This window comes from Prinia subflava, chromosome 17 (assembly GCF_021018805.1).
Source record: "Prinia subflava isolate CZ2003 ecotype Zambia chromosome 17, Cam_Psub_1.2, whole genome shotgun sequence".
NCBI classification, from domain to species: domain Eukaryota; kingdom Metazoa; phylum Chordata; class Aves; order Passeriformes; family Cisticolidae; genus Prinia; species Prinia subflava.
Window position 1 is genome coordinate 378,586 of NC_086263.1, and position 23,962 is coordinate 402,547.

The 23,962-nt window shown below is 45.2% G+C and overlaps 2 protein-coding genes across 3 annotated transcripts in view; one reads left to right on the forward strand and one right to left on the reverse strand.

Moving 5' to 3' along the window:
* Nucleotides 1–6,639, reverse strand: part of TMEM204 (transmembrane protein 204) — a 29,371-nt gene extending 22,732 nt beyond the window's left edge. The window contains exon 1 of the mRNA XM_063414428.1: nucleotides 5,512–6,639. Within this exon, the coding sequence (XP_063270498.1) occupies nucleotides 5,512–5,791 (280 nt within the window). The 5' untranslated portion in view covers nucleotides 5,792–6,639. The remainder of the gene's footprint in view (nucleotides 1–5,511) is intronic.
* The window catches only part of IFT140 (intraflagellar transport 140), a 102,927-nt gene extending 79,005 nt beyond the window's left edge, over nucleotides 1–23,922 (forward strand). For both annotated transcript variants that reach the window (XM_063414423.1, XM_063414424.1), the window contains exons 19-30: nucleotides 13,514–13,691; nucleotides 15,922–16,112; nucleotides 17,123–17,218; nucleotides 17,552–17,684; nucleotides 17,774–17,917; nucleotides 18,302–18,430; nucleotides 18,642–18,824; nucleotides 21,241–21,447; nucleotides 21,612–21,824; nucleotides 21,907–22,073; nucleotides 23,027–23,168; nucleotides 23,713–23,922. In XM_063414423.1, the coding sequence (XP_063270493.1) occupies nucleotides 13,514–13,691; nucleotides 15,922–16,112; nucleotides 17,123–17,218; nucleotides 17,552–17,684; nucleotides 17,774–17,917; nucleotides 18,302–18,430; nucleotides 18,642–18,824; nucleotides 21,241–21,447; nucleotides 21,612–21,824; nucleotides 21,907–22,073; nucleotides 23,027–23,168; nucleotides 23,713–23,913 (1,984 nt within the window). In that variant the 3' untranslated portion in view covers nucleotides 23,914–23,922. The remainder of the gene's footprint in view (nucleotides 1–13,513; nucleotides 13,692–15,921; nucleotides 16,113–17,122; nucleotides 17,219–17,551; nucleotides 17,685–17,773; nucleotides 17,918–18,301; nucleotides 18,431–18,641; nucleotides 18,825–21,240; nucleotides 21,448–21,611; nucleotides 21,825–21,906; nucleotides 22,074–23,026; nucleotides 23,169–23,712) is intronic.
* The last annotated feature ends 40 nt before the right edge of the window (nucleotides 23,923–23,962 follow it).

Below are 23,962 nucleotides of genomic sequence, written 5' to 3' on the forward strand. Positions count from 1 at the left end.
GCAACAAACTGGTGAAATCTTCCAACCCTTTAGGTATTTTGGAACTTAACCATTCAGCTCATCTAAGTGTGAAGCTTCACATTTGAATACTTATTTTGAAAGGCAGACAGATCTTGTTGGGGAGAGGAGAGTATGGTTGGTAGGTTTTTTTTATAACAGCTTCAGTCGTTACTTTTGGAGTGAAGATATGGCTCCATTAACTATTTTCAACAGAAGCAAGTGCTTATGGTTAAGTGGTAGGCCCTTGCAAACCCAAAATTGAGAGCCTTCAATGCATTGATTAGTATTAATAGACACAGCTATTTTTGGTGAGGTATGAGTTGTCTAGATATCATGATTTGCCTCTTTATAAAAACTCAGCAGGGTATTCTGTTTTGGGGGCTTTGATAAATGCACTAATCTGAAATTTTCAAAAGCCCCAGAGCCATTTTCACTCATAATGCTTTAATTGATTTCAAAGTTTTGATGGCAAGAGTAACCAAACTCTGACTGCTCTGACAATATTTCTGTGCAACATTTGTGTATGTACTGCATTGAAACTTGTATTAGGTTCATTTTCCTGTCCCAAATCCCAAGGAGTTTTGCACTTTTCCAAAATGAGTACATGGAATTGCACCCTAACATTAAAATGAACATTCACTCTAAGTTGAAAAGCCATGTCTCTCAGAATTCATCTCTACTGACCTCCCTCATTAAATTAGTAGTGTCACTTATTTAAATGTTGCTTATATTTCAGAAATTAGGATGGGAAATCACAAACCCTGAGCTGCCAGCTGCCCATGCTGCCTTATCTCTTTGGAACAGCCTGGAGCAGTCTATCAGGCAGTATGTATCGTGTATAATAAGGTTTGGGGCTTTTTTTAATCTGATGGTAGTTCCTGTGTTTACCAGATGCATTTGGCCTCCTTTATGGGTTTCCATATATAGAAATATATATATGTAGACAAGTAACACACCTGCAGCACACTCAGCTGCTTGGCTCAGCCTGGCTTCCAGCCAGCCAAATTTCAGAGAAATTGGAAATTTTGGAGACCTTGGAACTTTGTGTAAATGCAGTGGACATGGGCATTAAGGTGAATGTCTGCCACTGTAGCAAACCTCAGCTCCTCTTTCCCACCCTGAGCAGCATCGTGCCTCAGGTACCAAATGTCCCTGTGTCCATGTGTGTGCAAGAATCATTCATCCAGGCTGGACAGGTGTTTACTTGGGATCCCTGTGGCAGTCATGTAGCTGCTCCTGATGCTGTGCCTCTCCCTGGCATAAATTACACCTCTTGTTAGAACTGCAATTCCCACAAGCAATCCAGCTCTGTGCACAGAAGTTGAAACACGCATCCTGCTGTTGCAATTTTCCTTATGTCTCCTGCAGCCCTGAAGAACCCAGTGAGGTTTTGTATCTTTTAAACTCCTCCCTATTCCTGCATTTCCACATTGTTCCTAATGTTCTTTAGACAAAGAGGGGCAAACTGTGACCTCAGCTGATGAATAAATGATTTCCCTGTGCCCATCCAGAGATAGCCTCAGAGCATGGCAGAACTTAAGGGCATATTTGTACCCTGCAGTATTGTTAAAAATACCTAAGTTGATTCCTAGTAATCTGGTGTGTTTGTGCAGTATTCCTGGCACAGTACTGGGCCAGAAGCTAGGTGTCTTTGAGAAGGGTTGGCTCTGAGAGGCATCACTGGTGGTGCAGCTGTGTGTTCTCACCACTCAAGGTAGCTCATGTGTCCCTGTGTGGGGCCACATTGCTGGGTGCTGCTGTTGCTCACAGGTGACGTGGGCACCAAGTTCAGTGTTCACTACTCATGACCTGCTGTGTTACCCCAGCTCTTATTGAGGCTGTGAGGCTACTACCTCTGGGCTTTTTCTGAACATTAAGAGATGCAGGCAAGAGCATAATCTTCCAAAAATTTTCAACAGCTCTGAAACTGTAGCTCCGTAATGTTTGTCAAATGTCTTTGCCTACACTCAGGTGACAGAAGAGTTAGACTACCTGGCCAGGTTTCCTTAAAGTGTTTGAAGAGGGGCTATACAATCTGAGTTCTCAGTGAAGCATTTAAGTTTGTATCATTCCGTGGCTTGTCCAAGTTATAAAAGCTTAGATTGATGTCACAGCTGGGCTGATTCTCAACATAGGTGAAGGTTTCAGATCTGAGAGTTTATTACCACTAAAAAAAGGAGCCATCTCACTCCTACTTTACACCTTTATCACTTAGTGTTAGCAGTAGCACTTGTTGGACTCTGATACCAATGCTTAATCCAATGGAAAAATATCCACCAAAAACCCCATCCCACTGCATGTCCAAAACTTCCACCCTAACCTGGGGATTCTTTTGCTGTTAGTCATCTGAACCATCACAGAAGCTTTTCAGCATCATAGGGGGTTGAAAGAGAGATGCAGGGCTGCACAGTGAGACAGTGAGAAAGAGAAAGGTAGATAAAGATAAGTGAAAGGACATGGGATCTCCAGTAGCAGTGAGGTTTGAAGGACAGAGTTGAAGTGCTTTCCCATGGAATCAGTTGCCCGTGCTTCTGATGCTGTGCCTTTCAGAAGTAGTTCACATTGCAATGCTTCACTTCCCTGTATTTTTAATATAATTTGCTCCTGTCCCTGGATTTATTTTTGGGGTTTTGATATTTTTAGTAAGAAACTCTGCCATATGAGGTTGGTGAGAGTCTGGCACAGGTTGCCCAGAGAAGCTGTGGCTGCCCCATCCCTGGAAGTCGCCAAGGCCAGGTTGGACAGAGCTTGGAGCCACCTGGGATAGTGGAGGGTGTCCCTGCCCATGGCAGGGGTTGGGGATGTGGTGGGCTTGAAGATTCTTTCCAATCCAAACCATTCCATGATTCTGTGATTTCAATGGGAGAAAACAGCAGTCAGAGAAAGTCAGTGAACAGCAGGTTCTAATAAGGTACTTCTCTCTGCCAGGGAGGAAGCCAGCTTATAGTAGTGCCTATAGTTGGCTGTTACATACTGCAAGTACAGGAGTCTTTAGTATATGGACAAGCAAATTCCCAAAGAGTTTACAGTTCTTCTGTTGAACTGTGAGATAAATAGCTTGCCTTTGAAATATGTGTGTCTGTATGTATATAATACATTGTTTTACATGAGCCAGATTGTGGTGTCTTTCGCATTGCTACTGGCAGAACAGCTTTTCTATATTGTTCTACAAGACATCCAAAATACTTTGTGATAACTCAGTATTGAGGAAGGCATTTTTTTCCTCCATAGTGTTAATTTTAGATGTATGTATTCATATGCATACACCCCCCCACACACGTCTGTGATTTATCTACAACTGACAGAATAGGATTGCCATAGGCATTGCTAAAATAATGTGTGATTTCTTATAAGAGAAATTCTTTAGGATGACAAATCCATGGGTGCAAAATCAGGCTCATACTGACCATGTGTACATCCATGGAAACAAAATTGTCTTAAAAATAGTTGCCACAGTTGTGTTTCCTACTGAGTTTGTCATGACACAACTGTAGAGGGAGGATTTTCCTTTAAATGCTTTATCAAGATTTGGAATTGGCCTTTGCCTACTATTTGCTTCCAGATTACATAGGGAATGGACGCTTTACTCCTATACAGATCAAGTCCCTGGGCTTGAAAAGCCTCCTTTAAATTAGAATTTTTAACAATGGTTGTCAGATAATTTTTCTGAGGACCTGATCATGCTATAATTATTACTTGGAAATTTTCAAATTGTCTGTCACATTATCCTTCTATTTGACATCAGAAACTGCTGCCCAGAGGGTTCTGCCATGAAAGTAATACCTCTCATCTTTAGGTACCACACACCTCCTGGCCTGCACACAGCAAGAAGTACAAACTTGTGTGTTAAAAATGCTGCAGGAGCCAAATGCTCTGTGTAGAAGCTCGTTCCAGTGTTCAGTACATAACATATACTTTTACTATTTGTGAATGGTACACATGTTCTTCAAGTTAGAATGTGGCTTATCAGTATTAATTGGGGAAGTGATTCCAGAGATGAAGCTGCAAAAACACATCAAGGAACTTTTCCCACAGTCTAATCCTTTTTATAACTATTTATTGTTATAAAAGTTCTTTCAGTTAAAAAAGTATTGAATGGGAAAGGACTTTAAAACATTTGAAAAATTTTCTGTTTGTGATTTATGCAGGCTCAGTATTAGCAAATGTGCAAAAAGTGTTTCTGCATAATTTTGTTAGAAAATATGTTCTGGAATGGGTCCACATTAAAGCATTTTTAAAAGAAATTCCTCTAATATTTGATTTCTCTCCAGAGGGATCTAAGAAACTCCAAGGACCAATTTCTCTTTCTCCACATTTAAAACCATGAAAAAAATCTGGTTTGAAATCATGTACGTTGCAGATACTGCCAACCATCCCTCAGAGGTGCCAGAGCTGTTTATGAGCATCCTTGAAATCTTGGGAGAATCCTGTGGTCTGCTGAGGCATGGACTTTATAGACATTTGTTCTGTTAAATTTCATGCCTTGAAGGACAGAGCAGAAGCATTGCTTCTCCTTAGAATGGCTGCTCACAGCCTGGCTACTGGGAGTGGAGGGGATTTAGGGGAGAAACCTCTTGTCACCAGGGTAGTTGTGGTCCCAGCCAAAGTGTCTGCAGGTATTTTTAACAGTCTTTAAGGTCCCTTCCAACCCAAGCCTTTCTGTGATGCTGTTACAGCACAATTCTGATCTTGGAGAGCAGGGTTGCACCATTAATGCTATGAATGTGATACATAAGGTTTATTATTTATAAATCATTTCTGTAATTCTCACGTTATCCAATAATTTTCCCTAGCTCGGTGTAAGCAATTTGCATGCTTCAGATCCCACAATCTGTGAAAGTGCAAACCAAAAAATACACCATGGGTGTATTTTTGTAGTCACCAAGTTGTATATTAAGTGTATTTTTTCACCAAGAAGAGTGGTTACACATTTTAAGACCTTCCTCAATTTTAAATGGTTTTACCACAACTATTTCTGTCTTTTCGGCTCCTGGCATTTCCAACAAAAAGCAAATAGAAACGAGAAATAACTCAACATGCTCAATATGTCATTCAATGCAATACCCTTTTTTGTTTTGGTTTTTTGTGGGTTTTTTGGTTTTTTTAAGGTTTTTTTTAGTTTTAGGGTATTCAGAGCAACTGTAGTTGCTGTTGTGCTAAGGGGGAAGGGATGTCTTATGGCAGGAGCCCAGGAGGGAGAAGTGAGCCCAAGATGTCTCTGAACTTTAGGCTTACACTTCTTAGATCATTTTTTCAAAGTATATTGATTCCTGGGCTATATAAACCAGGCAGCACCATGCAGATCACTGGTTTTGAGGGGGAAGGAGGAGTTTAGTTCATCACTGGTGGACATCATGCTTATTTTCTGAAATTAATTTATTTGGGAATGAATGTGAAGAGATATTTAGACTAAGACAGATAACATGATTTCAGAGTTAGGCCACTGAACTCCTGAGGACCAGGTGTACTCTATCAATCATGTCTGCAGAGAAGAGAAGAGGCTGCACTTACGTTTGACAGTGCTGCGTGACTCCTGGAACCCAGCCGACTCTGAACCCCAGCCTAGGGCTTCACACTCATGCTCCTCCCCTTGCCCATGCCTGGCACTGGTGCTTGCGCTCCCTCTGCTCCGCTCTGCCAGCCAGCACATCTTCCAGAGCCCCACACTGCGCTTGCGCCCGTCCTCCAGTGTTTGGTACACCCAGTTGGGGGTAAAGGCAGCCGCGTTGTTAAGGATGAGTGAGACCAGGGCTACCAACACAGCTATGGCTACCAGTTTCTGGACAGTCATATCTGACTGTCAGCTTGCTGCCAGTCTCTAATTGCAGACAACACGAGGTCCCAGTCAGCTGCAGCACATTGAAATTGGGTTGGGAACAGGCAGCTGTGCTGGGATGTTACGGGGTGCTAGAGGACATCACCGTTCATTCTTGAAGTCAACTCCAGAGGGATTTCTGACCAAGGAAATGAGAATTTTGTGAGGTAGGTAGGAGAATTCCATAAAATAAGACCACAAGGAAGCTTTGTTAGGTCCTTCCCAGCGTTGACTTATCCACCTTCTTGCACTTTGATAAGTAATGCCAGTCCCGTGGTGAACTGGATGACAGAGAGGCCCATTCCGTGTTGGACGGGGTGAATCCAGACAGAATCCAGTCTTGGGGCAGGAGAGCCTGAACAGAGGTGAGGCAGAGGTGGGATGAGATGCGTGCTGTAGCCTGCCGAGCGCTGAATTCTCCAAGCCAACCAGTGCTGCTCCAAAAGCCTGGGTTTGGGTGCAAACTTCAGAATATCCTGCAAATGGTGACAGATGACATCCTCTCAAAGCCAAGCCGAGCCAGAAGGGAATGCGGTCATCCCAAAGGTGATCTGCAAGTCTGGACTATCTCGAGGAGGTTGCTCTGCCCTGTCCCTCTCCAAAGAGCCGAGCTGTGAGTGCCGGGATGAGAACAGCCACTGCAGTGAGGAAAAGGCCCCCCCCCACCTCCCCACCAAGAGGAAATGGCTGTTTGTGTGGCTCGTTTTGGTGAGCCTCGGGCGTAGTCGACTGCAAAAAAAAGCCACTGCCACGGCAGTCAAACATTTAACAGGATGTGTTTCCTGAAAGGAAAAGACTATGGAGACTTCTAAAGTTGTCTCTCCTCCCCTCTGAGAGCCCCCTCCCTGCCTCCCGTCTCCTCCCCTCGCCGCTGCCCCCAGCAGGGTTGCCGGGACGTGCAGCGTCTCGGAGAGCCCGGGGAGCGCAGCGGAGCTCCTCGGGAAAAGGAGAGAAGGAAATCCCAGCTTCAGCCCTCGAGGCATCTGCTCTGTGGAAGCGGATCGAGGAGAGGGATTTTGAAATACCTTTTCCTAGAAGTAAAATAATATTGGGGTTCGCTGCCGGACAGCGCGGCGAAAGGGCTGCGGGGGTGTTCTGATGTCCGTGTCCTCTCTGCCCCATAGGAGGGACAGTGGCAGATAAATATAGGAAGTATAAAACCTCGAGATTCTCAGCCCGAGTTAAGAGTGGGGTTGAGCTCGGGGATGTCTGCAAAGGCAGGAGCGAGTGTTGGGGTGTGAGTCAGGTTGAGAATTTCCGCCGGTGCGGGGCTGGCACACCCCGAGCCCGAGTCCCGGCGCGCTCGGCGCGCTGGCGGCTCCGCAGAACCTCGAAGGAGGCGGCCCGCCCCGCTGGGTGCCCAGGGCGTGGAAACTCTGCTGCCGTGTGCTTGATGGACTGCCACAGGGCAAGGCAGGTGCCTTTCTGAAAAACGGTTAAAGAGAGTTGTTGAGGGCATTCCAAACTGTCCTTGGACCTGGATGTTTCCAGAGCGGTCTTGCCCAGACTGGCACTCCAAAGGGCTCTTTGCTGCTCCCATCAGCTGCCTCAGCAGCTCCTGAACAAGGACAGGGATTCTGGTGGGCACTGCCCTGCCCTGGGATTATGCCCCTCCTGAGCTGAGCCTGACACAGTTCTTCAGGCTGCACAAATACCGCATAAGTATTGCCTTGTACACACTGAACTGAAGGCACAACATCTGGTCAGCACCAAGGAGACGTGGCACAGACCTACCTTGCCAGGCACCACCACACCTGAGGAGCTGGCACAAGAGTTCACATCCCGGTAATCAATAAATTAGATTAGAAACTGATTTAATTTTATAGCAGCTTTGTCTTACCAGGCAAGAGGCTTTGCCTCTAACCAACGGACCTGCCCTGGCCCAATACACAGAAAGAAACTGGTCTGAATTTTTTTGCAAGGCAACATTTTTTTTCAAGACTTCTTGGTGTGAGAAGGGGGGGAAATTCCAATAAAGCTGATATACTCCTATAATTAGTTTTCAGCTACTGAAGTTGAATGTACTAACCTGGCTATGAACTCAACCCTTCTTCATGTGCTCTGATAATTTTTAATCTTTAAACAAATTAAGCTTTAAGTACTTTGAGCATCTTCATGCCTTGAGAGCACTATAGGATCTTTGGTTTCTTCTTTTCCCTGTGATTGGTCGTGTTTCTGGACATTGCTGGTTTTATTACTTCCAGTATAAAAACACCAGTGTCTGCAATTCTTTAAAGAAATTTCCTGTCAGCAGTGACTGTCTTTGCATATTTTCATCCCCTTGGATTATTTGTTATTATGATTCTGTGTTTATTATAAACCAGAGATTCAGCAGCAAGGCAGATGATGTTTATATTTAGATAACGCCAGGAGAAATTTACCTTTAGGGAAACGTCAGACACCTGCATCTGCCTCCCCACATTTGATTTTTGTGATTTGATGAAGTCTGAGTATGTATTTTCAGCAGGGCCCAAGCTTCCTTCTCATGTAACATTACAAACAATAGCAATTATATTTTACAAAGGCTGAACACATCAGTCTAGTCATAGAATCATAAAGGCTGGAAAAGATCAAGTCCAACCATTGCCCCAGCCATAGACCCATATCCCCAAGTGCTACATCCACACAACTTTTAAATCCTTCCAGGGATAGTGACTCCACCACTGCCCTGGGCAGCTGTGCCAGTGCCCTTTCCATGAAGAAATTTTCCCTAATATCCAATTTAAAGAGAATCCTGATCCTTAAAAAACTACCTTCGTGAATGCTTCTTTGCTGACAAACATGCAGCAGGATGTGCATTTGGCAGCACTCACTGCATTCTGTGGGGCACAGGGGTTTGTGTCATACAACCCATATGGAGCAATCTCTTGGCGCTGGTTTTATGAGGGAAACTTTGGAACAAAGCTATGTATTCCATGGGATATTTTAAATATATTCTGTGAAACTGCTTTATCAAATGGTTTGTTTCTGCCAGGGAAAAGTTTTTAGGAATAGTCTCATCAGCTTTCAGTGTTTGGATCATACATGAAAAATGCCTGACCTTTCTTAAAGTAGCTCATAGAATATCATTAACACTGTCAAGAGTTTCATTGAAGTGTTACAACTTTTCATCTATTACATAGTTTCTTGTTGTCTTTTAGTCCCATGGAAAGATATAATCAGAATCCCATCCATGCATTTTAAAAACATCAAACCTTATTTAGCTACATCAGATAAAACCTCATTTTCTCAAGTCCTAAAAGTTTTCCAGTCTAGTGGGAGGTATCCCTGCCCTTGGCAGGAGTTTGAAACAAGATGGTTTTTAATGTCCCTTCCTACCCAAACTAGTTTGTGTTTCTGTGATTATCTGTATATATCTATAACATTATAGGATGCAATATTAATTTGTTATATATTAGTGTATATTATAGGGTCTAGTTCAACAAAGTGGGGCCCGAATTGAAAAGAGCTATTTTTTTTACCCTGATCTTGATCAATGTTCATTTTCCAAATATAGCCCATTAAATACAGGGAGAAAAAAAATTCCAGTGAGATACTTCAGACATATAAATCTCCAGCACTTCTAAATAATATTCCATGTTTTTCTTTAAACTTTTGTGCTAAATAGGCAATGAAAAATATATGGGAACAGAAGGGTTTGTGAGATCAGACTGTGGATGCTGTAAACACAATTCCACAGAAAAACAGATGTGAAAGGTCAGATACAAAGCAAAGAAACTTTCATCAAATATGTGGTAAAATTTGTGTCAACTCTTCAGAGATGTCAGCATTTGCTTCCCCCAGTCCCTGGCACTGTGGATGTGGCCTGGAGCCTCGAAGTACAGGGTGCAGCAGTGGATGGTGTATCCCTGTGCCTGGTGGGGAGCTTGGGGCTCCCAGGGTGCTTGGGATGCCTTCCCATGGCTCCGCTCCCACTGCTGCTGCGCCTGGGCTTCATTAAGTTCCCAGCTTCAGCTGATAAAGTACAGATGTGAGAGGCTTTCTAAGGGGGGATGAAAGGAGGAGGAGGGGAAGAACAGGAAATTCCCAGAGTCAGAGTTGAGGGCAGGGAAAAATATTACTTAGTCTTTTATATGGGCAGCGGGGCCAGGCCTGGAAAGGAGAGTTGTTGCCTTTTAGGGATACATGGACAGATTCAGCTTTTTTACTACACTGGCAGCTGTTGGGAGATAAACTGTGGTTTTCTTTGGGATTTAAGTGAACTTGTTCTGCACCTCCTGTTTCTTGTTCCTTCACCAGACCCACATCCATCTGCCCACATTTCTGAGAGGCATCAAAACTTGCTCTGGTGCTGGAGGTGTGTGCCTGCCAGGGAGGTTGTGCATCTTGTGGCTGAGGTTAGTCTTTGTGAAACACAGAGAGAGATGGAAGTGGATTGTGGGTACTCCCAGGATCCCCTCCCCTTCCCTACCCTTTCCTCTCCATGTATCTTATCAGAGCACTGTCCTGTGAGGGATGTGTCTACTGTCTACAGTCTCTGCTGCAGTTCTGGGCAGAGCAAGGTTCCTTAGGTGAAACACTCCTTCAGGTGTTTCTGCAGGGGAGAAGCAGGAGAAGGGATGGTCAGAGGGAGTCAGTGGTCTCACCTGCCCTGGGTTCTTGTGCTGGTGAGCTGCTCTGATCATGTCTCTCAGAATCTTAGAATCACAGAATGGTTTGGGTTGGAAAGGACCTTAAGGACCATCTAGCACCAACTCTCTGCCATGGGCAGGGACACCTCTCTTTGGTGTCCCTCCTATGTCCTGCTGTGGTCTCTGTGCTGAGAGAGTCCATGCAAGCTGGACTCCATGCAAGCTGCTCTGCCATGAACACTGCCAAATTCAGTGTCTTTGGTGCAGTTTGAGCCTGATGTGCTCACCGCCTGCCCAGACAGAGTGGCAGAATGCAGTGCCTGCCAGAACAAAATCAGCTGCAGAGCACATGAACTGCAGATGTTTCTCCCTCTGTGTTTGTTGCTGCCCCAGGTGCACCCATGGCTCAAGCCTCTCTGGTACACTTTGCAAATGATTTGGAGTGGAGGAGAAAGAGGTGGGATGGCAGAACTCCAGCTCCTCAGGGCAGAGGTACCTGGGTGCCTGCCAGCCACATGTGGGGGGAAAAAGCTCCCAAAGAGGAGTCCTAGGGGCAGCAGTTCCTGCTGAATTTTGACATTGGCAGGAATTGTTGCCATCCAGGAAAGCATAACACAGCTGAGAGATGATGAGCAACATCTAAATCCTGCTGTGACTTTCTGCACGCCCTTATCTTTTAACTTTGTATTTTAAAACACATGGTGTAGTCTGTTTCCTCTCAAAAGTTTCCACTCCCTGTAGTCTAAATAAGAATCTCATCCGCTTGCCTGTTTGAGCCCATGAACTCTCATCTTCCTGCATGAAGGGAATTGAGAGCTGTCAAAGCTCTGAATAATAAAGACTTTGATTTCCTTTCAGAAACTCACTGTTAGTCATCTTGACAAAGCCCAGAACCAACATTCATTCCTTCACCCAGAGCCAACTGGCTGTTGACAGCTTCTTCTGGCACAATGCAGAGTTTGAAAATGTACTTCTCAAGTGCTGGGATGCACAGCTGTGCCCAGGCACAGCCTTGAGCAGCTTTTTCTAAGGACAGAACTCAACTGGCTGTGTTGGTCAAAGCCAGGTGAACATAACTGTTGATAATGTCAATGTTTTTTAAAGGTGTTTTTCCCATTTTTCCCAGTTCCAGATATAGATAGTGTCTGGAATAAAAGAGAAACCTATTCCAACTTTTCAGAAGTTAGGAAGGTCACATCTGCTGACACTGACACAAGGCAGCATTTCTGTATTGAGGGGTGATGCGCAGAAGGATCTGGTTTCTGTCAGGCCCTTCCAGGTCTGAAATTACTATGCGTTATTTCAGTGTTCCTTTTGGCTCCTTAGCTGGGGAACTTGGACATGTAGGTAAAGAGCATGAGGAGGCTGTGTTTGAATACCACTCAGTTATAAGAAAGGTGGCACTCAGACATGCATTTTTGCTTTTCTAAACCAGAAACACTTCTGATCTTTCTCAAATTTGTCCCTGATTTATCACTTGTGTTCCTTTTTTTTTTCTCTATGCCATTTGTTCTCAGTGAAGTCTGTGTCACTTATGTTGATTATCACCTGAAACCTTTATGTGAGTTGCACTGCAAGTAAAAGATTGTCTAATTCTAAAGTAAAGTATGCAAAGAATTTTTCCTGTGCCTTTCTTAGTGTATGTGTTGAAGAACACATTGTGGTTCACCTATTCCGCTGCTTCCCAGTTAGTCACTTTCTTCTGTTTGTGCAGGGCTTTCCCACTGTCACTGGAAACAGAAAAACATTTTAATCATAGGAAAACTGGAAGGGAATTTGGTGGGAGGTCATAAAGTGTCATTCTGTTCTATTATTTTCTTCTTTTTTCCCTGCTTTTAAAATTTAGGTCTGTACTTTGTGCTATGTTGGTGCCTGACAACTTCACAAACCATACCTCTGCTGAGAGTGACATTGAAAAAAACCTTATTTTGAATGCTCATGGTTTTTATTAGTCAAACATATTCCATGAAATTCTGAAAAGCCTCAAATGTGAACAAAATCTGTGAAAATCTTTGCTTGTCCCACTCAGTCATGGTCAGTTCTGTCATGGTCCTTCTGCTGAGCAAATGTGCCAGCCATTCCAGCCGTGAGCATGGTCCTCAGCCTGTCCTGCCTTGCCTGGGCAGGGGACTTTGCAGTGTTAACTGCAAATTCATAGCCTTGGGGGGTTCTTGTTCTGAGCATCACAAAGCTTTTCTTTTTGCCTGTTTTGTGCAAGTTTTAAATTTAGAACATGGTTGTTTGGTAATTTTTCTACACATTATTCCCGATTACTGAGTACAACAATTGGGCCCCCAATAGTTGTTCAGTATTTAAACTACTCCAGACTGTGGCAAGAGATTTCCAGTGTGAGGTTCAGACTTTTCTCATTATTTTAATTCTGATTTCTGAACATCAGTGTGGAAGTTGTGACAGTCTATAGATTGCAGCTACAGCAGGATGGGCACATGATAAATGTTTATATATGTGCAAACTTAGAATCATGGACTGGTTTGGGTTCGAAGGGACCTTAAAGACCATGTAGTTCTACCCACCCCTACTTTGGGTGGTACCCACACCTTCCACTGTTCCCAGGCAGCTCCAAGCCCCCTCCAACCTGGCCTTGGACACTTGCAGGGATGGGGTAGCCACAGCTTCTCTGGGCAACCTGTGCCAGGCCTCACCAACTGCACAGGGAAGAATTTCTTCCAATCTGAATCTCCCCTTTTTCAATTTAAAGCCATTCCCCCTTGTCCTGTGCCTCCATCACTTGTCCCAACTCCCTTTCCAGCTCTTCTGGAGCTCCTTTAGACACTGGAAGGTCTCCTCAGAGCCTTCTCCAGGCTGAACATCCCCAGCTCTCTCATCCTGTCTCCAGAGTAGAGGTGAAATGTCTGTTGTTTAGACAGACATCTGTAAATCAAATCCCACAATATTTCCTTAGGGTTGGGTTGTTTAGCTCAAGAACTGACCTTTCTGTGTGAGCCTGCTTCTGTTCCTCTCCAGTCTTCAGACAGCTGCTGGAGTCTCTGTTACATTCACCCCATTCCCAATGATGGTTTCCCCTCTCAGACTCTCTCTCCTCACACCTCACCTGCCTTCCATGTGACACAATAACAGCTCTCCTTTTCTTCCCCGTTTCCTGCAGTGAGGCTGTCTGGGAGAACATGGCTCGCATGTGCGTGAAGACTCAGAGGCTTGATGTTGCCAAAATTTGCCTGGGGCACATGGGTCATGCAAGAGGAGCCAAGGCACTGCGGGAGGCTGAGCAAGAGCCAGAGCAGAAGGCCAGGGTGGCTGTGCTGGCCATCCAGCTGGGCATGCTGGTAAATCCCACAGCAAAGCTGTGAAGAGTTTGTAACAGACCCTGAAAAACTACTCAGTGAAAGAAACTGCTGACTGAAGGAAACATCTTTTAAAGATTGTTTTATGTGTGAAACATTTAACAAAACCTGCTTTCTTGGGGCATAACCCTCTTCCAAGCCTAATCATGCTAGATTTCACTGGATTTAGAAAAGGCTGTATTTTATTAAGTTAAAATGTTTCAACAATCATGTTTTAAGCTCTGATATGGAGCTCTGATATTTAAGCTCTGATATAGAATACAAGTTCCATTTTGAAATTATTTGTTTCTAGAGTGAAACACAGCTAGAGCTGTGTGCTGTCACAGAGTAAGTGCTGACCTGAAGTTGTTGAAGGGGTTTAGGCAAAATAGACTTTTCCTGGGGGGCTGGAGAACTCTGGTCAGTCACATTCATTGCCTGTGCTGTCCCGGGATGCCTAGTCACACAGATTTCTATCCTGACTTCTCCCACTGTGTGAGCAGGAACTTGACTGGATCCAGCTCAGCCAGAGGACAAGATCTGGCTGTTCCCCAGAGCTGCTGTATGGAACAATTGTCTCTTGTTCCTCCATCTGGCAGGATGCCCAACCTGGCACCAAATACACCCCAAAGTGGACTTTGTGTCTTGTGTCTGACTTTATTCCCCTTGATTGCCAATAGAACTGAGATCTAAGCTGGGTTTGAGACCAGTATTGTCATATGGATTGGAAATTGATTGGTACTAGTTAAAGTGGAATTAGTATTCCACTAACTTAATATCTTCAGCAATGATCCATAAGAAAGCCAGAAATTTTTAGTTTGGGAACTGTAAGAGATCCAGACATATGATCCGTCGGAGAGAAAAACTGGATATGAAATAACCCACAGTCTATATACTGAATATATATGAAATACTGAATTAGATAAAAAATAGTGAGGTGCTATGACAGCAAAAATCAGTTTGGGGTCATGTTTGAGGAGACACCACATCCTGGAATTTGATTTGGTAACTCCTGTCTGTGTACTCAAGGCAGCTAGAGCTGGAATGATGACATCCAGCCTTTAAGTATCTCATTCCAGAAAAAAAATTGATAAACTGGAAAACGTTCAGAGAAAATCAGTAAAAATTTCTCAGCTCTTGGAAAGATTTCACAGAAAAGAAAGTTTTGAAAATGGCCAAATAATTAGAATTTGGCTTGAAAAGGTATTTAGCAATCTGTTGTTATTTAATGAGTATGAGAGAGGCAGAGACAGAGTAACTATTCTGAGTTAAAGGTAAGAAAAAAAGGAAAATTTAAACTAAATGTTTGTAAAGCCTTCCTGGCAGAGAAAGCTATGAGGCTGAAAAGTGTCAGTGCTTCATCTCCTGGATATTTAGATCTGTTTGGAGAGGTGGAAGGGAACTTCAGCAAAACAAATGCAGCTCTACTACTTTTTTCCATTTCGTACAGAATCCTAGGACAGGCATCTTCCTTTTCCACTTACTGTGCTTTTTAAAATTTGAAACAATAAGAGACAGAGAGCATTTTTCTGTCTTGGACAGATAATATCAATTTACTAAATATAGTGTTCAGCTGGACAGCAGTTGGGTGGAGCAGGAAAATGTTCCTTCCACAGGAGTTAGTACCTCCCAGAGAATAAAAATAATAGTTCCAAATTTGCTCACCCTTGCGTCAGCATGGGCAAAACCCTCCTGTTCTAATTCCGTAATAAATTATTAACATTTATTCCCAGGAATGGAGCTCAGTTATCCACAAACAGCATTGCTACCTCTGAGACCTGCTGGGAGGTCACAGGGGTTCCCTGGCTTGCAGCATCTTAATTCTCAAACCCTGAGTGTCAGGATTTTCTCCTAAGCTTCACCCTTGTGTGGGCAACATGGTCTGTTGCTGTACCCCCACCTAAGCATGTCTCCATTTCTGGTGATTCACACTCCTCATTTGATCATCAATGCATTTGATCATCGATGTGTCATTCCCCTCCCTCTTACTCAATCCTGTAAAATAAATGTCAGGATCTCAGTACTTTCCTTATTTTTACATACCGTCCTGTTCCCCAATAACATGCTATCCCAGGCCACGTATATTTTTGGTTAAATCCCCTGCCTGAATGATTGTTACTTTAATTGGATTGCAATGCCCTGCACTAATAAACTGTTCCAAAGTGCAGTGCCTGGTGTGACTGACACGCAGCGTGGTTGGGGCTGACGGGGATTTTGGGTGTTCCTCTCCCAGGAGGACGCAGAGCGGCTGTACAAGGCTTGCGAACGGTATGACCTCTTGAACAAGTTCTACCAGGCCTCCAACCAGTGGCACAAAGCCATCGAAACGGCCGAGGCTCACGATCGGGTTCACCTGCGCACCACCCACTACAACTACGCAAAGCACCTGGAGGCAACCGGGCAGCAGAGCCTGGCGCTCACCCAGTAAGCACCAGCTGGATGTACCTGGGGGACTGGGAGCCTCTTTCTCCTTTGGAGATGAGTGAAGTAGGATGTTTGATGATGGCTAGTAAAAATTAATTAAAGTATTTTCCTTTTTCTGGTGTCTGCTATCTCACAGAGTGAAAGTATTCCCAGTGAAACTTCCCAGCACCCTCCCATGCAAATAATGTGTAAAGGTCAAGAGTCTGTCAGGGCCAGTAGTTAAACCCCACTCATATCCAGTCCTGTGTTTGTCTCTGGAAGACCACTGCCATATTTTCCTTCCTTTCCCATGACGAAACCAATTATTTGCTTTTCCGGAGAGTCCCAGACACAACTGCTGGAGCAGAATTAGTTTGACTTGGTTGCTTCTGGTGCCTGATCCTCTCCTGTGACTGCCAAGTCCCATGAGAAGTTAGGGGAGGGTATTTTTGATGTCTTGTATTTCTTGAGATCCTGTTTTTATATGAGTTTTCCAATATGAAAGTTCCCATCATCATAATGTCATTGTTATCATCATTCAATAAGGTCAATTCTGTTCAGAATCAAAGCAGAGCTCTATTGTGCTCAGGCAGATGGTGGCCATGATGGGCAGTGGGATTAGGAGAGGTGGGTGCTGGGGTAAGGGCAGTGACCTCCCAGCAGTGGCAGAGGCTGATGTTGCAGTGGGTGGTACAATGTGGAGCCTGGGGCATTTTGTGACCTGTCCAGCCAGGTGTGCTTGATGCTTGGGGAACTTTCTGGAATACCTCTTTGGGCCATCACTGGCACTTTTAAATTATTTCCTGTGCTTTGAAGATCACATCTCCCTCATTCCAAGTGCTTGGCAGTACCACTGAACGTTTAATTTTTGATGGTTCTGATGGACTGCCACTGGTCTTACAGTGAACTTATACAGCTAAAGCAGTGTTGTCAGTTGATGGCTGGCAAACAAGATTAAATGGATGTTTTACACATAGAGAGCTAATAAAGAGGGTGTCATTTCACATCTAATATGTTCTTCTTCTCTACAGCTATGAAAAGTCAGACACACACAGGTTTGAAATACCACGAATGCTCTCAGAAGACTTTCAAGCCCTGGAGAACTACATCAACAAGATGAAAGACAAGTTAGTGCTATGCTTGTTCCTTCTACATGGGGCTGTCAGGTCTGACGTACAATTCGAGATGAGTGCCAATCATCTCAGTCCCATTCAACCCCTGCCTTATCCACTATGACCCTCCAGCAACTTTTCAGGTTTATGCTGCACTTGCTCAAGAACTGGCACATTGGTTATCCAGGCTGACTTCTTGTACAGTGAAGATCTTGGGAATGTCACGCTTGGGTTGGGATAAAGCTTGTGTTCTAAAAAGTGTGTTCAGTTTTTAGTTCAAGCTCTCTAGGAGTTTAAACCAGCATCTGCCAGTTCTCATTGCTGCAGTTAATATTGTTGCTATTCCAGGAGCCTGTTGAAGTGGTGGGCACAGTACTTGGAGAGCCAGTCAGACATGGAATCTGCGTTAAAATACTATGCACTGGCTCAGGATTATTTTTCCCTAGTCCGTGTCCACTGCTTTCAAGGCAACATTCAGAAGGTAAGGCAGCCTGCTTCCACCTGCTTCCAGAATTCTCACTCCTGGGAGGAGCATGGACATGAAGTAAAGTTGCACAATTCCCTCTGCAGGCTGCTGAAATAGCAATTGAAACAGGGAATGGGGCAGCCTCATATCACCTGGCGCGCCAGTACGAGAGTCAGGAGGACATCAAGCAAGCCGTGTACTTCTACCGCCGGGCCCAGGCGTTCAACAACGCCATCCGCTTGTGCAAGGTATGCAGAGAGGCGCAGTGTGCCCACATCAGCACAGAGTTCTCCCCTTTGTTGGTACAAGGTGTTTGTGCCTATTATCTCTCATAAGACACTGCCTGCTCTTGGACAGCCCATGATGAAGCTGCTCCTGGTTTCTGTTGACCTCTTCTACCAAAGGTGGATCAATAAAGCCTTGGTGGTTTGGAAATGTATTTTCTTGAATAGCTCGTCAGACTCCCTGAAAGAAATAATTGAAGGTGAAAATCATATGGGTTGTAGAGGTTTTACACAGAAGGGTGTGAGAGTTTAATACTATGTGATAGTATAAAGCCACAGGCTTGTCAGAAGTTGGAATTATGAAATCTGTGCATGCATACCCAGAGCCAAACCTTTGCTTTTGAACAGGCTCATAATTTAGATGATCAGCTGATGAAACTGGCTCTCCTAAGCTCACCAGAAGACATGATAGAAGCAGCCTGCTATTATGAGGAAAAGGGGGATCACATGGACAGAGCTGTTATGTTATACCATAAGGTAAATGTTTTTTAGTAAAAACTCCCAAAATTTACCCTGAAGCAGTTCCTACACTAGAGGAATGTTAAATCAACTGTGGTGCTTACTATGTCCTGTTTATTAGTAATTTTTTCATGGTAAGTAATGCTTTATTAAGCCACTCTAGGGCATCCTGTGAACTGGCTCTGTAGTGCTAATTCCAGTCTTTGAAGCCTCATTCCTAATTTTGCAGGCAGGACACTTCTCCAAAGCCCTGGAGCTGGCCTTTGCCACGCAGCAGTTCGGAGCCTTACAGCTCATTGCTGAGGACCTGGATGAGAAGTCCGACCCGGCCCTGCTTGCCCGCTGCTCTGCGTTCTTCATTGAACATGCTCAGTATGAGAAGGCAGTGGAACTGCTGCTCACAGCCAAGAAGGTGAGCTGAGTCCTTGCTGTGTACAGGTAGAGGAGTGTCATGGGTTAGCACTGGCCAGATGTTAATGCACCCATGAATATATGTGTTTTTTCCTAACAGCTACTGTGGGATGTGATCAAGAACAGAGCAGAGCAGGCCCAAAACTTGAAAACAGAAAACAAAACTTTATTACATTACATAAGAACAGAAATAGAAAGGAAAAAAACCCTCTAAACACACACAAAAACAGAAATGAAAACTTCCCAGAACATTTCTTCTCCTCCCCCAATTTCCATCCCTTACACGTTACCCTCCATAGACAAAACCTTGGGTTTTAAATCAAACAATCACCACTCAAAAAAACTAATCTTCAATTCAGCAAGGGAGAGAGGAGTCTCTCCTGCACCACAGACTGCCCCTCAGAAAACACAGGTCCACCCTTTATGTGTTTCCATGCCATCCCTGGCACCGCCCAGAGAAAGTTGCTGTGGTGACACTCTCTTTTCCATGTCCAGTGCTCTCACCACTGTCCATGGGCCAAAGCTGCTATAGGGCTCTTTTAAGGATGCTTGCATGCCGAGTTCTCCCCATTTTTCCCCTGGGGCTGAGGGTTCCAAGAACAGATCTTCCCTGAAGGCAGAGGGCACCACCACACCCTCTCCCTCTCTTCTCTGTTCGCTCCACTCCTACAGTGCCAGTCACTGTAGCAAAGTTGAGCCAGCTGCATCCACCCAAGTGCAGTTTATATTCAAAAGATACTCAAGTTCAGTCTGTGGCTAACATTATGCAAGAAAAGTCCAGCTCAAAAGCCACTCCTCTTCATCTCTCTTCCCATCTGGGGTTCTTTTCATCTTCCTTAATCATCTCGATCCCAGGCTGTTTCTCTTCTGAAACCACTAGCCATGAGAATCAATGTCTGGGAAAAAGTTTCCTTCTGCCAAGAAAGGGTTAACAGTTCCTTGCTCCCGGCAGGGTCCTGGACTTGGCACCTCTTTACACAGCGGGAACTTCTCCTCTCCCCTTCCCCCGCTCTTTCTTCACTGCTGGCTGCTGCCAATGTTCGAAACTCAGAAGAAGCAGTCTCTCTCCTTGGGGGTGGGGGGGCACCTCCACAGTTTTCCACCCCTCCATCCTGGATGAGGCCAGCTCAGCTCCAGTCTCGTTCACTCTCTTCCCCCCTCCCCGGGCATTGGCTTACCTCAGCCCTGCCACATGGTTCCCCTCCCCCACCCAGCCTAGTAAGCTGCTGGAGCAGGAGGAGATGTTTCCCTGCTGAAACTAGAACCTAAAAAGAGACAGACCCTCTGGGAGTCCTTGCTTTTAACTCCTTGTGTTCTCAGAGGCGTGTCCAAACCTTCCAGTGGCTACTCCAAGTGCCAGCATAAAACCTGACCACTGATTGGTTGGCCCACAACTTCCTGGAAAATTCACCTCCCCCTCAACCACGACAAGGAGCACAACAGGTATGTACCTGCACACAGCCATTCATCTGTGCAGGTAAACAGATACAAGAGACACTTGTAAAGTTTCAAGACTCCTCTTAAGTCAATGATTCAGGGGCACTGACAGCTCAGTCTTGCCAAAATGCTTGGTACCAGACCTCTCCTGTGCTCACTCCTCTTTAACAAGATCCTATGGCTGGCTTTCTTCCACATTTTGCAAGGGTATCGTAGCCCTTTCCTGGGCTACAAGCTTTTGTATAGCCTACTCAGAATTTGTTCCTATATGGGAAGTACCAAAATATTTAACAAAATCTTTCAATTTATTTGTATTTGCTGAAAATTACTGATCATTCCTAACAAACCTGATGTGTATGTCTCTGAAAATCTCATGTTCAGAGTCAAAATGGCCGAATTTCTAGTGGCAATGCTGTCATGGAGAACGCTGTTCTGAGCGGTTCCGACCAGTTCCGAGCAGTTCCGAGCGGTTCTGAGCTGTTCCGAGCGGTTCCGAGCAGTTCTGACCTGTTCCGAGTTGTTCTGAGCTGTTCCGACTGGTTCCGAGCTGTTCCGAGTGGTTCCGAGCGGTTACACGACCGGTTCCGAGCGGTTCCAAGCTGTTCCAAGCTGTTCTGACTGGTTCCGAGCTGTTCCGAGCGGTTCCGACCAGTTCCGAGCTGTTTCGACCGGTTCCGACCAGTTCCGAGCGCTTCTGAGCAGTTCCGACTGGTTCTGAGCTGTTCCGAGTGGTTCCGAGCTGTTCCAAGCAGTTCCAAGCAGTTCCGAGCGGTTCCGAGCTGTGTTCTTAGCAAACAAAATGGGACAGTGTGTGCCTGAACAGAGCCTGATGTTGAGACATCTAACTACAGCCCTATGTTCCAAACAGAGCATCCTCAGCTGCTTGAGTTTGGAGCTGATTTCTGTAGGTTACACCACAAGCAAACGTGAGATACCATGATAGTGTTTGCAACATCTTATTGCTCTCTTGCTCCTTTCAGTACCATGAAGCTCTGCAGCTCTGCCTAGAGCAGAACCTGACTATCACCGAGGAGCTGGCTGAGAAGATGACAGTCTCCAAGGAGTCCCAGGATCTCTCTGAGCAGTCCCGGAGGGAGCTGCTGGAGCAAATTGCCGACTGCTGCATGAGACAAGGCAACTACCACGTGGCCACTAAGAAATTCACACAAGCAGGAAACAAGTTAAAGGTCAGCCTGGATAGCCTCAAAATGAGGGTTTTGAAAAGTAAACCTTGAAGCAGACTTCCTACAGTAACTACCCAGATGAAACTTCTGAGACATCTTGATGGTGTTTTTGCATTCACAATATTTTCTTTCTCCCTCTTTCCTTGTGCCACTCTTTCCTTTGCCAGGCTATGAGGGCATTGCTGAAATCTGGAGATACTGAGAAAATTATTTTTTTTGCGGGAGTTTCCAGACAGAGAGAGATTTATATCATGGCAGCCAACTACCTGCAGTCACTGGATTGGCGTAAGGACGCAAAGATTATTGCGAATATTATCAGCTTCTACACCAAAGGAGGGGCCCTTGACCTCCTGGCAGGTTTCTATGATGCATGTGCTCAGGTACTGCCCTTTCTATGACTGCTGAAGATGATGTTTGGTTTATTGACTCTGGAGCAAGACCATCTCCTTTATCCTCTTGCAGGTAGAAATTGATGAGTATCAGAACTACGAAAAAGCCCACAGAGCACTGACAGAAGCATACAAGTGCCTTTCAAAAGCAAAGGCCAGAAGCCCTGTGGAACAGGAAAGCAAACTTGGCCACCTGCAGAGCAGGATGAGTCTGATGAAGCGGTTCATCCATGCTCAGAGGTGAGCTGCAGCATGGAGAGCACAGAAACTGTCAGAAATATCATACCAGAAGTTGTAACAGCATGTAAAGTTTAATAAATAATTTGCAGCTCGCTGCAAAAAAAAGCTGCTGGTACATTTTTCTAGCAAGGAAACCATAATGTGATTTTTAAAAGTGCATTTAAAACATTGCTTTAAAGGTGGAAAGATAACCTGAAAGAGGAGGATATAGACCAAGGGAGGTGTAGCCAGAAAGTGATTATCATCAAATCACAGAATCACAGACCGGTTTGGGTGGGAAAGGACCTTAAAGACCATCCTGTTCCAAAAGCCTGCCACAAGGCAGGGACACCTTCCACTACCCCATGTTGTCCCAAGCCCCATCCAACCTGGCCTTGGACACTTCCAGGGACCCAGGGGCAGCCACAGCTGCTCTGGGCAACCTGTGCCAGGGTCTCCCCATTGTCCCAGGGAACAAGTTCTTCCCAATATCCCATCTAACCCTGCCCTCTGGCAGTGGGAAGCAATTCCCCCTTGTCCTGTCCCTCAGACCCTTGTCCCAAGTCCCTCTCCAGCTCTCCAGGAGTGCCGTTAGGCACTGGAAGGTGCTCTATGGTCTTGCTGGAGCCTTCTCCAGGTGAACACCCCAAGCTCTCCCAGCCTGGGTCCAGAGGGGCTCCAGCCCTTGGAGCACCTTCATGGCCTCCTCTGGACTCACTCCAGCAGCTCCATGTCTTGCCTGTGCTGGGATGCCAGTGCTACAGGGAGCTCTGCAGGTGGGGGTCTCATCTGAGCAGCGCAGAGGGGTAGAATCTCCCCCTCCCTTGCTGGCCAATCAGCCCCAGGAAAAGGCGGGGGTTTCTGGGTTTTGTTTTGGCTTCTGTCATGAAACCTAATGCAGTAACAACTCTTCCCTGTACTTAGCTGGATAAGCTCTCCCTGGGTTGTGACACTTCCCTTTTGCCCTTTTCTAGAGTTTACCCTGAAGACACTGAAGAAGCAGTTAGACAGTGTGAACTGCTCCTGGCTGAACAGGACTTTGATGATGCCATCCGGCATGGCGATGTCCTGGGATTTTTGGTTCAGCATTATGCACAAGTGGAGGAATTCCATACAGTAAGTGAAGTCTTAATTCTTCTAACCTACAGAACCCATATTGTCCACCAGTGCAGCTTGAAGTTGGCTCTCACATAGGAAGATATTCCACAGTAGGAACCTAGATGTGCAGCAGGGTGAGGCATAGCTTAGGAACTTTATGCATATTTTTCATTCTATGGGAGGAGAAGTGAAAAGGAAAGCTCACAGGACACAGCATAAATGGTGGTAGATTCGTAAACATTTCTAGTGATTCAATAAGAGAGGTTCTGTCTAGGTGTGTGCTGCAGTAATGCCACCACATTGTGTTTGCCACCAGGCCAGAGAAGAAAACTGTAAAATGGCAGTTATGTGAGGAAATAGTGACTCACTCCTTCAGGGCAGATGTGCCACACTCCTTGACCAGATCCAGTGCCTGCTGCTCTGATTAAGCATGAGGGTGCCAAGTGTGAGTTCCTCCAGCTGTGCTGATGAACTTCACTTTTAATGTGCAAAGCACAAGAAATAGTATACTGGGGCCCCTGTAGCAGTGCACCCTCTGACAGTGATCTCTGTATTCCTTTAGGCTTATCGCTACCTGGAAGAGATGCAGAAAAGAATTCCAGCCTCAAACCTGAGCTACTATGTGTCCCCACAGACCATGGAGGCTGTGCACCGAGGAGCTGGCATTCCCATGAGCCAAGCCCTGGCCCCAGCAGACACTGGCCACGGCACCATGGACAACAGGGAGGAGGATGAAGTGGCTGATGAAGTGGAGGACTCCTGATAATGAGCACTTACCAAATGCAAAGCTGACTTTATTGTCAGCTCATTTA